A 16,941-nucleotide genomic window follows, 5' to 3' on the forward strand; every position below is an offset into this window, starting at 1 on the left:
GACATTTGTGAGAAACTATACACAAAGAAGGAGAGAAGGCATTTTTTCTGTCTCATGCATGAGGAGAACGGAGAAGGACTGCACAAGGTCAACTCTACCGCGCTTCTGAAGCAGCCCTTCCGAACCCTGTCTTTTTATTTGATTTTAGAGGTCTCAAATTTACTTAAAGGTTCCCACCCAAAAAACAACATGGCCGGATCCTTGTACACCTGTCTTTCCATGTGGGTGTATGATTATTACAAGTGTGGCATGATATTTTGTAGACAACAAGCAAAGCGACATTGACTGTGGCCAAGCTTAATCAGGCTGGTCGTCCTTCCCACGGCGAAGTTCGAGACAGCAACCTTCTCAAGGCAACCTTCTCATAGCACACGTTGTTTCATTGCAAGCCATGCATATATTCTCACGGCAAAGCAAGCAGTTATATTTATGATATAGCAAAGCATTTCTTCATTGCAAGGAGTTATATTTATCATAGCAAATGTATAATCACATTTTTTACAATTATCCTGACAGCTACGACGAGATGACAATGGCAGGAACTCGACGTGGCTGATTGAATGAGAGGTGGTCCATTCAACTGAATAGAGCACTCACAACACTCTACATGATTACGACTAACATATTCACGTAAAAACACATATCTAACATACCATTTCGGGCTGTCGTGTCTGACGTTTGCGTTGTTGGCACACTGTTAGCATGCCGTTAGCAATTTAGCAATGACCTCACACAGGAGGCATTTCACATGGCATCCACACTAAATTTGAATAAACCTCCATGCACAAAATAATCATAAAAAAATAAGCATTATTGCACCTGTGGACTTGTAAATGATTCTTGGATCACTGGAAATGTAAAACAAAAACGTACAAATTAAGCATCCTAAAAAGGTCTCTCTCTCTCTCTCTCTCTCTCTCTCTCTCTCTCTCTCTCTCTCTCTCTCTCTCTCTGCACTCATCACCAACACTCCGGCACCATCTCAAATGGACTGCATTCATATTGTCAACTGCTACACTTAAGACGATTATTTAAAGTGTTTAGAATCCATTTTTTTATTGCCATATATGCATATATTGATTATTACGCACAATGTAATTTTAGTATATATTTGTTGCCGTTTTATGGAGCATTTTCATAAATTAATGATAGTCATTTAAGGGAGCATTTTGGGGGGCCCGGAGCGGATTATGCCATTTACATGTAAAAAGCGTCTCCGCTTATGAAACCTTACCATATTACTTCCGGATCAAATGAATTTCATCAGTAGATGTACCACTGTGTGTAATTTGAATGGCTGTAAAATCTGTGGCCAAGACTCAGCACACATGAAATCCTATGGCGAAACCCAATGTTCAGGAGGCTGCACAATTCAGTTGTTACATCCTCTGTCCTACTTCATTGAATAGGTGCCTATTCGAATGGAAAAGCAATGGAGGCCTGCCTAGTCCAAGCAATCCCCAGACAGTGCACGGCCAGGCCCGTCTCGAACCTGTAATGAAATAGCAGCTTTACTGCACACATGAATTGATTTAATACCGTTTAATGATTTAAAACCATTTAACTTAGTTTATTAAGCTATTTAACCGTAGTCTGCTCAATGACCGGTAAAAAAGCAAGGGACTGATTTGGTTTGGTTGAAGACCCAATAAAAAGTCATCCATGGGCCTTTGTTATTAGATTAGTGTCTTTTAACCTCACAATGGAGTTCACAGGCGATGTTGCTCTGTCCTCAAGGCAAAGCACGAACTCAACATTGCTTCCTTTCCATGAACTACCATAATTAGGTTGACCAAATTCTCTTCTTAGACAAGAGCACAATGTTGCTTTTGATAGCATGCAGTCTTTTTCCATTCTTCTGAAATTCAAAAGTTCCAACACATTTAAATATAGAAGGGTGTAAACTTGATGTGATGTAGTTATTGTTGAGGACTTTCCACTCGTAATTTTGGTTTGTCACATCGAATCACTCACTGATGATTTGTTACGCTTACTGACACAACCCGCCCATTTTCAAACAGGAGAAATTCAGTGTGGTGCGGTTTAAACGCTAACTGTGGCTTTCAACTGTCTTTTTTTGTCAAAATAGTCCTTTTTCATCTATTTCATGATTTCATCATCATAACCGGGGTTCAAGAGAAGACCGCCTACATCTGTTGCATATTTTTGTAACACACCACACAGAGCACACACTTGCTGGTTCCTTAACTGAAGAACTCTGGTTGCTTCTGGACGAGCTACTACCTTGCCTGTCTTAAAGGTAGTGATTGAACGACTATAAATTTTTGTAGTCATCTATAAATACAAACTGATAGACAAGTCAAAGTTGATGAATTGATGCTATTTTTTCTGCACATTACAGCATGCTCAAAGCTTTTTTTGTGCAACAGACTGATTTTACAAGAACAATTATTTAGACAATAATTCAAGTCACCGTTCGCTTGAATGAGGCTGTTATAACCAGTAGGAGCCAGTGTTGGGCAAGTTACTTCAAACTGTACAGTAATGCATTATGTATTACTTATCACTGTCATTTCAAAGAAATTAGTTACATTACAATATTACTGTATTTGAAATGTAATGCATGACACTATTATTGTATTATTTGATATTGCTCTCACCATCATGACTGGATATATGGATTTGCAATCCTAATTGTAGCTCATTACACATCCAGTGAAAGGTTGGCTTAAGCCTAAAGCCAGTACCACACAATTATCTTCTTCTTCTTCTCTGACGAAATGAAAGTAATGGGCGTCTGCACACCTTGTGTACGTATTGTCCATATTCAAGCTGCCATCTGCCGGTGCCGCCTTCATCTCTGCTGAGGTAGATCAGCAAGTAAACATTTTGCCCGGACTTTTCTTGCCACTTTCAAAGAGTATGCATGCATGGTTGAAACATTGGACCCTCTAAATTTGCAGCTTTTGTGTTCTGATTGGTTGCTTGTCTATATGTGCTCTGCGATTGGCTGGCAACAAGTTCAGGGTGTACCCCGCCTACTGCCTGAAGACAGCTGGGATCAGCTTCAGTACGCCTGCAACGCTTGTGAGGATAAGCAATTACAATAATGAATGGATGGATATTATTATTACTAATATTATATTAAACGGCCGTTCACAAAGCAGGTGAGCTGCGATTGGTAATTTGAATCCCGAGCAAATGGGATGTCATTTTCAGTCGATGACAAGTGGAAAAATGGCTGCCCCCGAGATGGGTACAAACGGGTGGTGACTGCTTTGTTCAGATTTGGGCTGGATAATGGATTCAGTGATTTCAATTATTTTTTTCGTTTTTGAAATTGACCATATGAAATGAGCTAAATCATGACATGGTGGATGTGTACAATAGTTTTTCACTACTTAATTGTGTCCGGTAAGCAATGTGTGCACAAGCTATCGATTAGCTATATTTTGCACAAGTTATTAAAGTTACATTCAAACTCATTTTAAATCAGTATACATTATTGTGGTCTGATCATTTGCACCTGATTGAAAATACTTTTTAATAAATCAGACCTCCGATGATACTTTAAATGTTTGGTGGATTTATTACTCGGATCAAAATCGGTGGCCACTTTATTCTCAAGCCAAATCTGTTTAAAAGCCTTGCTTCCGGCCATCAGGAGTACTTTGACAAAAGACTGATCCTCTTCCAAATATCCCAGAACACAAAACCAAACACGTCCTGGGAACCACATACCCGAGGCATCACAGAGAGCTGAGTCATGGCTCCCCCAAAACGCTCGGATAGAAATGCATTCCCAGAACATTTGAATGTGGTCTGGATTTCTGTATCTATGTACCTCGGGCATATCTGCTGAATCTTTGTCTGTCTGTTTACTTCTAATGTTGTGTGAAATAAAATATGTCATGTATGGAAATTTTCCAATTGAATTATTTCCATTTTAGAGATTGTAATGCCGAATTGTGATTTTGCCACATATCATTTCACATCCCCTGCGGGATCACATCACACAGCTCTCTTTCTCGTTAAGTTTTTACATACAGTGTTGACCCCGATTGAGATTACATCAAACATTCGAACGAAACGGATACATTTTCGGGACCGCAGTACCATAAACTCTTGCAAGTACCGTATTTTTCAGACTATAAACGGCACCGGTTTATAAGCCGTGCCAGCAAAAATTGAGCAAAAAAAAACAAACAAACTGTTTTTATGACAGATATCTTTCAGATATTTATGTAGAAAGATGGTAGTTTTCATTTTTATTTCAAACTTTTCTTAATTGCTAGTGGACAGCAACAGTGTCAACATATAAACACATTGCACATATTTCATACATACAAACACACACACACACACACACACATACATACACACATATATATATATATATATATATATATATATATATATATATATATATTGTAAGGCAGTTCAGATGTTGGCGACCTATACTTGTGTATCAATTCTTGTTTTGGTTTTCCGAGCCAAGTTTGGTCATTGAATGCAACATTCGTGTCCAGTTCGCGGTTGTCATCGCGAGACGAGTTGTTGTTCTATGGTTGTTTTTTGGTACTCACGGCTCACTGCACGGATACTGCTCAGCGCTGTCTGTGCCCGAGCTAGAGGCCAAGAACAACGTAGAGTATGTTAACGAAACGTTCACTCGTGCGTGTAACTTGTGTGCGTATTGGAGACAAGTAAAGTCTACTAAGGAGTTATTTTTGTCGTGTGACTCTGTCCACCCACGCTTCGCCATCACACGTGGAAGGTAACAGCACGACAACTGGTGTCAGAAGTGGGATATTTCTACAAAATAATTCCGTAAAGAATCGAAAAGACTGTTTTCCTCTCCGCTCCGAACGGATTAACAACTGGAGTCGAGCTAAAACGCGTTGCCGTTCGTCTAATTGAACGTGGAAAGTAGAGGAGATCTTGTCAAGCTGTCGCAGCGTCGCTGCACACAACTTCCGGTCCGCCCCTTCACGATAAGAGCGTGAGCGGAAGTAGCGACGAAGTAGACATAATACACAATAAAAACTGAGCAAAAATGACGGAGGAATTACAAGGCGCAACAGCAAGCCAAGCAGAGGCGGATATAGCTCCAAAATGGCTGCAAACTCTCTTGGAAACTCAGAACCAACAAGCAAGACACCTTCAAATGATGTTGGCCCCTGTCCTTTCACATATAACAGGACAACCAACCACACCACAGATCCAAGCATTACTTGCTACTGCACAAGGTGGAGAAGACATTAATCCAATGCAGTCAATGGAGGAAAGCCATTCATTTGAACCAAGTGCATCTATTCATGGACCAACCAGGCCAAGAGATCGTGTTCCTTTTGCAGCCGAATTGGAAGTGATAAATCAAAGATCTCAAAGCTCAAGACCATCAAGGCGAGTTCCGGACACTGACAATAGACGCCCAGAAGTGAGAGACACCGAGCACGAGACCTCACATGCCCACACCACCTATGGAAGCAGGGAACCTAATACTGGAGTCTATTTTAACAACATGCCAGAACCTCAAAGACCTAAATTAGCCATATTTGATGGAACTGATGACTGGGACTCTTTCTTAATGCCATTTGAACGCCAAGCCAGAAAGTATGGATGGAGTACCTTGGAACGAGTGGACAGGCTGCATGAATGTTTGAGAGGCGCTGCAGTGCGGTATGTCTGCTCACTTCCTGAGCGCGCGAGGGAAGATTATGTTCTACTTGTAGAGCAACTCACCCAACGTTTTGGAAAAATGGATCCACCAACAACAATAAGGAGGAAGCTGGGAGAACTGCGTCAGGGCCGTGAGACATCTGCTGAATTTGCTGAGGAGGTGAGACGCCTTGTCACACTTGCCTACCCAGGAGTTGATCTTCAGCTTCAGGACCAGCTGGCAACCGATGCTTTTCTTAAGGGCTTACGGAACCAAAAGGTGGCCTATGAAGTCATGAACCGTGAGCCAAGCTCTCTTGTTGACGCACAAAAGTTTGTGGAGGCCCATGAGCATAACTTCAAAGCCACAGTGGGCCGTGAAACTGAGCTAAGGAACCGAACCAGGCGCATCGCATGGGTTGATGAAGGAGACATGCTTGAAGATACTGCTGCGATATCCCGCAGGGTTCAGACTCCTCAGTATGTCACTTTTGACCAGTTTGTTACGCTAATGAATGAAGTGAAATCTCTTGCTAACAAATTCGAGAGTCTGCAGCTGCAAGTTGGGAATCTCCTGTCTCTAAATGCAGGACACCAACAACCCAAACCAACCCAAAGCCAAGGTCCAGAACGAAAGCAAAACTACCAGCAGCTGCAACAAAGCAGAGGACGTTCGCAAACACCCAGCCCAAATCGTGCGGTAGCTGGCCCGTGTTTCAAGTGTGGTGAAACAGGACACTTCAGAAAAGACTGTGTTACACCAATTAGCCCTATGACTGCACATAAACATGGCGACAAGCATCAAGAATTCCAGCTGCAATCGGATGGCGGTTCACACAACTCAGTTGTAGACTCAGATCACCAGTTACAAGGCCGGCAGATTGGCTGCACCAAAAAGATAGGTGAAAGTCTACAAATTCCTCTAACTATAAATGGCATTCCAACTCAGGCTGTTGCGGACACTGGAGCTCAAACCACTGTGATCTCAGAGGAACTGTACCAGCGTATCCTCAAAAGCAACATTGCACCAACTGATCTAAATGAGACCTATCTACTGAATGCAGGAGTTGGAGATGGCATGAAAGCTAAACATGGACTCAAAGTGACCTTTCAAATTGGATCCAAGACTATTCCCTGGGAAGTGCATGTAGCTTCCATAAGGGACCATGTTCTTTTGGGGCTGGATTTGATGAAGGCGCATGATGTTGTTGTCTACGCCCGTGGCAAGGTCTTCATTGGAAATGAACTTGTGCCATCAAAGATTGTGCGAGATGATGAATCGGACTATTGTGTGGCTAGAGTAACACTGGGACAAGCCATGACCATTCGACCTTCATCTGAATGCATCGTTTGGGTTTTGAGGCAGAGAAGCAAAGTCCTACAGCATTGCCAGCCCCCAGGGTTCCAAGACATTGACAATGACATTTCCCTACTGCCACTGCTGCTGCCATACGATCCAGGTGGGGAGTCCAAAGGTCCATGCGAGATGACCACATGTTCAATGGAGTCCAAAGGTCAATGTGAATTACCTCAGACCAGCACCTCAGCAGCTCAGCCAAGAAGAAGACGAGGCGATACCAACTCATTGGCAGAGACTTTTCAAACATCAAGTGGTCGCCTAGTTCATAGACCAGAGAGATTTGGACACTAGTTGCAAGTAGAATAAAGCTAAATGTTAAGAGAAAGTTCATTAATTCTGTTTAAGTTGAGTGTAAAAAAAAAAAAAAAAATGTTTATGTGTTTTTACCTATATGCAAGTTAGGTTGGGTCTATGGCCTAAAAATTCAATAATTTAGTTTATGTGTGTGATTACACTAACACTCAGCAACTTTGATTACATTACCAGATACTGAAGGGACTCAGTATTCCTAAAGGGGGGGTAGTGTAAGGCAGTTCAGATGTTGGCGACCTATACTTGTGTATCAATTCTTGTTTTGGTTTTCCGAGCCAAGTTTGGTCATTGAATGCAACATTCGTGTCCAGTTCGCGGTTGTCATCGCGAGACGAGTTGTTGTTCTATGGTTGTTTTTTGGTACTCACGGCTCACTGCACGGATACTGCTCAGCGCTGTCTGTGCCCGAGCTAGAGGCCAAGAACAACGTAGAGTATGTTAACGAAACGTTCACTCGTGCGTGTAACTTGTGTGCGTATTGGAGACAAGTAAAGTCTACTAAGGAGTTATTTTTGTCGTGTGACTCTGTCCACCCACGCTTCGCCATCACACGTGGAAGGTAACAGCACGACAATATAAAAAAAAAAAAAAAATCAACAAAGCTGCAATGGAGGAAGACAGTTGCATGCTACAACTCCAGAATGCAGAATGACATTGTTCTCATTCTTTGAATTTTTTAGCAATTATCTTAAAATGGGTATCATGCATTTAGGAAAAATTAATAAATTCACTTAAAAGGCAGCGCTTCTCAGATCTATTTTGCTTCCCCCCCACCTCTCTTCTCGTCACGCCAACCTTAAAGAGGACTATCATCTATAAAAATACGGTACGGTACGGTACACCTAATCTTGTAGAACAAAAGAAAAGGCAATATAAATCAATTTTCAACAACTGTTCATTATTTTTACAGCGTTTATATGGGTTCCTTATTTTATTTCAATTACACTTCACATGACAAAAACAAAGCCTTTTCCCTGGGGTCATTCGCCCCACTACTGCTGTAAGGGATCTTTGAAAAGGTTTTAATAAGTTTGTGGGATGGTATACCTATTTAAAAAAAACAACAACAAACGGATGGTTTACTCTCAGGAGACATTAACTGTCCATCACATGTCCAATGTATTCGCTCCAGTTTCTAAGTTTGCCTGCGAGTTTATTTCCCATTTGGGGATGACTCATCTGATAGCTTTCAAAAATGTTTGCTTCTCGAGCCTAAACAAATAATTCACAGATGCCTTTTCTGCTTTCCCGTTCTCACTTTGCGTGGAACCAATCGTTTTTTTTGCCCCTTGTTTTGCCTTTTTTCGCGCCTATTAACTTGAAGGGCTTGATGACAATTGCATTTTTTACATTGCTGAAAAGCTTGTTGTTTTTGGCCTTGGAAATATTTTTACAATTGCGGACACTTATGCCTTTAAGAAAACTCAAGCCTGTGACAATGAAGAGTGATGGTGCCATTAGAAGTAATGGCAAAATACAAATTTCAGCGTATTTTAATGTTCGCTAAATGTTTCTGCAAATTACACGCCATTAATCATGGGTACCGCTCCTAAAAATCATACCGCAGATGTCACACTAGGTTTTCCCTACAGCTGAACTAATGGGCTAGTTGAATTTTAGAAGCCCTTGCGTGCATACTAACGCATGTAATCATTTGTGTATTTTGGACGCAATGGTTGCAAACATGCTGGCAAATTGAAATTATGATTCTGTCAGTTGCAGGTAAAGTGTCTGTGTGTGCTTATGTTCCTGAGTTTCCCAATGTCACTGGCAGAGGTCCCTGGACCATGCAGACACTCCATTACTAGGGACCACCTGCTGACACTCCGACATCTGGTAGGTGTTTTCAAAGTCTTTAAAGTCAGGGGGAAAAGCTTCAAGCAAAGGCATTCACAGGGCTTTTGGAAAAACGGGAAGATTTATACTTTTATTTAGATGTCGGTTATAAAAATCAAATCAATTAAATGTTAAGATGAAATCCATTTCGCTGTGGAATTTCAAAGATAGCATTGCTTTTCATCAAGACAAAACAGTTTTTATCTCCCTGCATCCACTAAAAAAATGGTTCATTCTGCTTCACTCATTACTATGTATTATGCAGTGTTTTTGGTAGGCACAGAACGTAAAGGAAATAAATCTTAAAGTAGGCAGTTGAATGGGCTAGAAGATTTTTTTTTTTTTTTCTTGTGCCAGTTTCGTTCGGAAGGCGGATCAACTCACAAACACGTTATTTAGTGGTCGCTTCAAAACAGTTACTTTTAACAGCACAAATAAATTTCCCCGCAAGCTTCAGGCTCTACCCAACCCTGCAGATCCACCACAAACCACCAAATATCTAACACTGTTCTGCTCTTTAAAACACCGCAACAACATAATGGTGTTTTTTGTCAAGGACAGACAGCCAATCAGATGCAATGGAAGAAAATAAGATTTTTTTGTTTAAAGGAGAATATCTGAATCAAATGTAACGTTTAAACAAGTGAGAAAGCCTAATAATCACTAGAAAAGAGAATGTTTTTTTTTTTTAATCTAATGAAAGAACTTTAAGAGAAAAAGAATTCCCCAAATATAAGGCACACCTGTGTTAAAGACGCACCCTTACTTTGGGGCGAAGTTCTTGTATTTTCTATGTTACCACGTATAAGATGGACCAACGCTTCACCGGTGTAACGTTGAATGCGCTCAAAGCTGTTGTTTTTCCTTTTCCTCGTGACGCGGTTTGAGTTCATTTGACCATAAATACCCAAAGTTGAAAAGAATGGAGGTTTCACCAAGTTTATGATTGTGTGTAAATGGCAAAAGACCATAATTAATAAACGAGTCAAATGGATTACCTTTCCTGTTCCGGTGCACTCTTAATTGAATCAGCTGGAGACATCATCACGTTTTCCTCTGGCGTTTAGTAGTATTCCAGTGTGTGAACAAGGACAGACTCGGACATTGGTTCAATCTGCCTGCTTCTTTTATTGAAAATGCCGCAACCCTCCCCAGCTTGTGCCATTCCGGTAATCAATGTAAGTAAGAATACTGCCGATATAAAAATGTACATCTGCGCACCCTATATGTGGGGAATTATGGTAATAAAATCAGTCGAAAGCGATTGGAGAAAGAATCTAATAAAAGGAAGAAATGGAGATAATAACAGTGAGCACTTTCTTCTTGTTCTGAAATCGACTCTTGTTATCCAACAAGAGAGACCCGGAAATGTACGTGCCTCAGGGTCAGTGCATGAGACTCGAGAGAGCTGTTTTTAATACACTGCTTAGAACCCATCAACACATTTAAGCTTGCCACAGTCAATAAAGTTCTTCGGTGAAGGCTCATGTCACTGCTGCAGCTCCTTTAGAAACATAAGTTTTTATCATTTACAAATATAATTCATGGGTGTAAGGGTACTTCTTTTAAAAAGATCTGCACATGTGAGTGTTGGGCCGCATTTGGTGCAATTCCTCTCAGGGTTTTTAAACAAGTGAATACTCCAATAAAAAAAGTTGTATAAACATGGTTCTGTCTCCGCTTTGTCTACAGATGGATAACCAATTGAGAAGCGGGTGTTCGATAACCTACACATTCATTGAACAGAAATCTTTGGTGAGCTGCCTTTTCATTTTATGTGGCGCTTCTTTAAAAGAACTTCATAAAAATTGATTGTATATAGCGGGCTAGCCAAGTCAAGTCCTCGGGGGCCGCAATCCAACCGCCTTTCGATGTTTCCCCTCAAGCAACACATCTGATTTAAATCAGCGTCGTTAACAGGCTTCTGCAAATCTTGATGCGACCATGATCATTTGAATAAGGTCTGTTAGTTGAGGGGGAAAATGGAAAACAACTGTGTTGTGCCTCTCGGGGACCGGACCTGGCCACGCCTGGTCTATATCAGTAGGTAGCCTGAATAAACATGGCATCTGATTCCCTGAAAAAAAAAAAACTGTTCAACTCAATTCAGTGTCAAAATAATGAAATGACTCTAGCCTGCGCAGCGCGCTCTTGACCAGTCACATGACCACTGTGATGTAGCACATGCTGTATCAAGGCACTGATGATGTTTTTAATGTGCTTCCTGGTCTATTTTGCCATAAAACTACCGTATGATATCGGCAAGTCTTGCCTATATACTTTGAAAGCACTCCTAACCATCAGGTTGTATGTTCTTCCTTCGAAAAAGGGGGAAAATACAACTAAAGCAAGGCTCATGATTACCAGATTTCTCAGAGTACAAGTCTACCTCGCTTATAAGTCGACCCCCCCCCCCTTTTTTTTTTTTACTTAAATTTGGAAGAATTTTACAAAAAGGCGAATATAAGTCTACTCCAATTTGTTGACATAGCGTGTGCTATTAAAATGACAAAATTATATATATATATATATATATATATATATATATATATATATATATGTTATTGCTAAAAATGCAGGCATGTTCAGTGATGATGCTATAAGCAGACAATTTTGTTTTAAAAAATAAATACAAATTAAAAAAAAAAAAAACATCTTTCTGCATAAATAACTGATGTTATGACCTGCGGCTTATTGTCATGGTTTTATAGTCATGGCAAAAATTGTTTGTTTTTTTTTGCTCAATTTTGTATGCTGCGCCTTATATATCGGTGTGGCTTATAGTCTGGAACATACGGTAATTTAGCAGCAATAAAATGATTTGAAGTTTCAAAGCTTTATTTTTTTGACACAGATGAAAATGAAATGGTGGAAAAGCCCTAAAACTCATCAGCACTGGCACGCCAAATAGCACCTCCCATTTCAATGTATGGATATAACTCCTGGACATGCTCTTTTTCATCCTTGTCATTTGTCCAAACATCCCTGTTAGTCTTCCAGTGGCAGTCATCTTCGGACTCAATCCAATTTGTTTGAAATGCAAGTGATGACTGGCGAGATCAGAGCATAGAAAGTTGACCTTCACAATGTTTCTCCCCCACCTGCTGACATCCAATTCCACCACTGGTCTCTCATTTTTGTCTTGAACAGACAAGTCAAGCCTTCTTTTCATTTTCATAATGGGTCAAAGTCCGCTGAAAAAATTAGCTACATGGCCTCATTGTTGACAACAACGCAAATATTTTGCTGTGTGTTGTGCATACTATGGATGCATACTATATCCAATTAGAGGTATATTTATTCATTTTAAGCCTTTTGAATGACATTATATTATTTATTTTGCAGTCAAATTAATGTTTGCAAAACACAGATATGTGGAAAAAATTTGGCAGGTCTTGACTTATGGGGTTGTGGGTCGACCCCTCCTAATATGGGGGTTGAAAATGAGGAAAAAAACTCGACTTGCACTTGCACATACAGTAATTTATGTGAAAATTTTGGTTTGGAGCAATCACTGTTTTCGAAGGTTGAATTTTTCCTTGACCTAGTTTGGAGGCTTATAGGCTGAATGCATTTGCCTGCCACTGCTGCTGTGTTTGTGTTTTCTTTTTTCCTATTTCGGATGCCACTTTACCAGACAGGCCCTCAATGTTTAAATACAATGCCTAATCTAGGGATCAGCGAGCCGCATGTGGCTCTTTAGCGTTGCACTATTGCCTCCCTGGAGCTTTTTCAAAATGATATAAAAATGGAAAAAGATTGGAGAGAATCTATTCTTGTGTCTGGTTAACAAACATGACACAAACATTATTAACATTTTCCAATGCTACAAAAATGAGTAGAATGCAGTCCAAATGAAATGACAACAATTCTGTCAATGAAGACGCATGTTTCTTTGGGTGGCTATTGCCCCCCCCCCCAAAAAAAGGGGCGGGGGGGGGGGGTTGAATTGCCTGCATGTCTTCTTTGTAATCATCTATCAAGAAAAAGATCTTACATGCCCGATGTTGAGAAACTGTCCATTGATGTCTAAAAATAAAAGTCACGGGTGACGGAGAACACAGTCCCGTATCCCAAACTTCAAAAGAAATTGGTTTTAATAAAGAGATTTATGATTTTTGTCTGTAAAAAGTCATAATGACAATTCGGGATATTATTGTGTTTCGCGACTCAGGTCCGAGTATGGTGTTCCATTTTGTTGTTGTTTTTTTCGAATCCTCTAAATAAAAATGAAAAGGTAAATCGGACTTGTTTTTTGTATTTATATCATTCCATCAATGCAACAAAACAGCTATTCAAAACTAAACTTAAAGCACCATCATACAGCAGTCACATGGCCCTTCCTTTTCTCAGGGACGCATGTGCCACAAGGCAAATAAACATTTTAATCATGAAAGGTCTTTATTGTAGCCTATTTAGTCATTTTGATGGCGAATGTAGCTAATATTGTAAGGCTTCATTGTAAGGCTTATTTAGAGCTTTCACTTTTTTTGCGCATCTAGGCAAATTTGTTATATCTTTCTTTCTGCATTTTGGTTTGCTGACCCCTGGCTAACCAAATGAAAGTCAATGAATTTTCAGAGGTGTGTGCATTTTATGATTTGACGTTTCCATTTAACAGATTTAAACATTGATGGGTATTCGACCAAACCAACTTGAATTTTGGGTGCATTAGGAGTCAATGAATATTTTATTCAAGCCTATTATTTTAAAGTATATATTTTAATTGAAGAGTAAGTCCTGCTCATTAAAAAAATTGAGGAAGTTCTTGTTCATTTTCGATACTTTGTAAAAGAAAAAAAAAAGAATGAATAAATGAGTCAATGATGAATGAATTAATGTCAGTTCAGTGACAGTCAGTACAGCAAATTAGCACAAGTTCCCATTATGCTGGGATACTAACTTACTTAGCCTGGGTAAATTTTCTCTATTCAATCAGGAGATTGGAGCTTCTCCATGAACGTTATTTAAAATTGAAAGAAATGTCATTCGAGGCGTCATTCATTGTGTTGATATAGCTCAGCTTCTCATAGAGGACGTCGTGGAGGCCCCAAATTAGTTGAGATTGAATCAACAGAGCGTCCATTGGCTGTAGCCAACGAGAGCACTCTAATTTTTCTTGATTGCTTCACAATGAAATTATCCCAATTTTCTAACACAGAACTGAACTTTTTTATCCTTGGTTCTATAATAACGGCCATCCTTTATTCTCTCCTTCCACCTTTCTGACCGCACTCTCTGATTCCCAACCTGCAGAGCAAATGTTGCTTCGTGAAAGCTGCCTTACCCTGGATACTGGAACTCCTCACCACACACTTCAAATATAACCGGGGTTCGGTCAACTATAGCTACGTTCAGTCACTGAGAGCACTCATCCTCAACATCTACTCACAGAAATGCGTTCCTCAGATAAACGAGGAGGTTGAGGTGAGTGCGTCTTGCCACATAGTTCGGCCCGAAGTACGGAGCCGTCCGGTAGGGCAAAAAAAAAGCACTTGACAAAACGTTTTATGTTTCCTGATACCCATGACAGGACAAGCCCGAGAGTTTTGAAGTGCTTTACAGAGGGTCTCCTGCAGAAGCGCTGCAGAGAGCTTCAAGGGTGCTGTCCGTTTATTTGGAGCTGGTAACGACAAGCGACGCACCGGTGGACTGGAATTGCCAGTATGACTACTCAAAGTTGTTTGGCTCCAGCACGGAGCAACCTCAAGCGTCCCCCACACAAGGCTGCACAGGTGGGATCATCAATCTATCGCGGGGTTCTGCGATGTCACCGGGAGCCTCGGAGGTCACAGATTGTGTGTAATCTCCTACAGACAGTTATGTTACGAGGCCAGTGAAGGCCTCTCAGAGAAGACCGCTGAGAGACCTGTACAAGCTTGGCTTCATCATCGCCGCCATCTTCGGAGCACTACTGCTCATATTTACGCTCCTCTGTCTAATCACGCAAAAGGTACCGGTGCTCCTATGTTGCTAATTCCCAAGTGATCTGTTCCATAAAATCCCGAGCGTGATCACGTGCGCCCTGACCTCGTGGCTGCGCTCTCTGATAAAGGCCTGCTGGGAAAGCAGCAGAGAAATTACACAGTGCATTCCATATGAAAGGCTTCTCGGTGACGGCTCATTCAGACAATGTCGACTATACTAAAACAGAGCTGTGGTCCTCAAACGGCTGAGACTGAGTTGTGTTTTTTTTTTTGTTGTTGCCTTTGTCAACATTGGTAATCTGAATTTAGCCATGGTTTTATTCTACCACTCTGAACCAGGTAGAAGATGTCATAGGAGCTGTGGAATGTTATAAAATCAGACACCACAGCAGCTGCAGTTCATTTGTGTTAGAGCTATGCCGACATGTAAGAATACTACAACACACGGTGTTGTAAAACTGCATTTGTGGGAAAGCGATGATCATGCTGGTAAACACACAAAATGTTCTCAAGCATTTTATGGCCTCGGTGTATGAGAGTGCTCTGCAGGTCTTTTCGTTTTGTCGAGTTAGTTAAGCTCATACCCTTGCTGTTATTGTTTCTTGGGGAAAATAAGTCTTCCTCATTAGTGTTCTGCATCTTGCAGTTTTGTTTTGGCAGGCGTTTTAGTTTTAGTCTTGGACCTTTGGACAAAAATGCTTATCAGTCATCACGTTTTAGGAATCCCATTATGAGATACGCTGCCCTTCTAATGTTTTGTCACATCTGTTCTATAGCTTCGAATAAATTCATTTAAGAAAAAAGCAAAATCATGACTAAATCATTGACGGGGGAAAAAGAAATCGTAATTTCAATCGTAATCCCAAAAAATCCAAACCCAACATCATATCTATTAAAAAATACGTCAAATCGCGTCTGCCACGATTATTGGCACACTCGACGTTAACAATTTCTGCAACTTCCTTTTGCCACAAATAGCAGATAATAATCCTATCCAAAATATATTTACAAGATGGGAAAAAAAAGAAAGGGAGTTGTCCGACCATTCTTTCCACAATTGCTCCAAGTCATCCAGTGACCTGGGTCCTCTTCTCTCCATTTTCCTTTTTAGCTCACTTCCATGGGGTTTCATTGAAATAGGAGTCAGGTCCAGATAATTACGCAACTGATAGTTTAAAGAGCTTATTTGACTGCAGGTTGACTCAAGTAAATTGCAGAAGCATCCTTGAGCAAAACACCGCAACCCACAGTTGCTCCTGATGCTTTGTCACCAGTTGATAAATGAGTAAGCACTGTAAAGCCTTTAAAGTAACAAAGTTGGAAAAGCTCTACATCAGAGAAAGATGCTTTACTGTTTACCGTAATTCCCTGAAATATAAGGCAAACCTATGTAGAAGACAAACCCATAATTGTGGGGTCAAATATTGGTATTTTTAGCAAAACAGAATAAACCTCATCTTTTGCAAACACTTCACATTCTCTTATGTTCATTCCCATAAGTTATATACTGTGGGCCCCCGCCATAACAAATTAATCCGTTGCGGAGTTGGGATCGGACAATAGAAATCTATGGTAATTTGCTAATGCGTATAAAACCCCAGGTAAAAATATCAAAACTGAATATACTTATTAAATATCGGAAATAAAATAGTATAGTAAGTGCTACTTATATATAAGATGCATTTATACAATTAACGTCATAAATATAAAATATAAAGGAAAAATGACATTTTATTTACCTTTGAGTGACGTTGAGCTACTTATGGCCATATTCCCTAGTGAGGGTAGCCTAGCCTGGCCTTCTTCGTATTATCGCCAGCTTCATTTCCCTACTAATCATCTCCTTTCCGTGTTCTCTAACCAGTGCACTCTTGAATCAGCAGG

The 16,941-nt window shown here is 40.4% G+C and overlaps 1 protein-coding gene across 5 annotated transcripts in view; it reads left to right on the forward strand.

Annotated features, from left to right (window-relative positions):
• Window positions 1–16,941, forward strand: part of csf1b (colony stimulating factor 1b (macrophage)) — a 36,519-nt gene that overhangs the window by 4,723 nt on the left and 14,855 nt on the right. For 4 of the 5 annotated variants that reach the window (XR_015864851.1, XR_015864852.1, XM_088408392.1 and 1 more), the window contains exons 2-6: window positions 9,011–9,130; window positions 10,823–10,885; window positions 14,387–14,557; window positions 14,664–14,865; window positions 14,947–15,083. Coding sequence is in view for 3 of the 5 variants with exons in the window: in XM_088408392.1 (XP_088264518.1) it covers window positions 9,011–9,130; window positions 10,823–10,885; window positions 14,387–14,557; window positions 14,664–14,865; window positions 14,947–15,083 (693 nt within the window). In the remaining 2 variants the exon portion in view is untranslated. The remainder of the gene's footprint in view (window positions 1–9,010; window positions 9,131–10,822; window positions 10,886–14,386; window positions 14,558–14,663; window positions 14,866–14,946; window positions 15,084–16,941) is intronic. The other variant, XM_088408394.1, reaches the window with a different exon arrangement.

This window comes from Hippichthys cyanospilos, chromosome 2, assembly GCF_059441005.1.
Source record: "Hippichthys cyanospilos isolate Australia breed blue-spotted pipefish chromosome 2, RoL_Hcya_1.0, whole genome shotgun sequence".
Classification (NCBI taxonomy): Eukaryota; Metazoa; Chordata; class Actinopteri; order Syngnathiformes; family Syngnathidae; genus Hippichthys; species Hippichthys cyanospilos.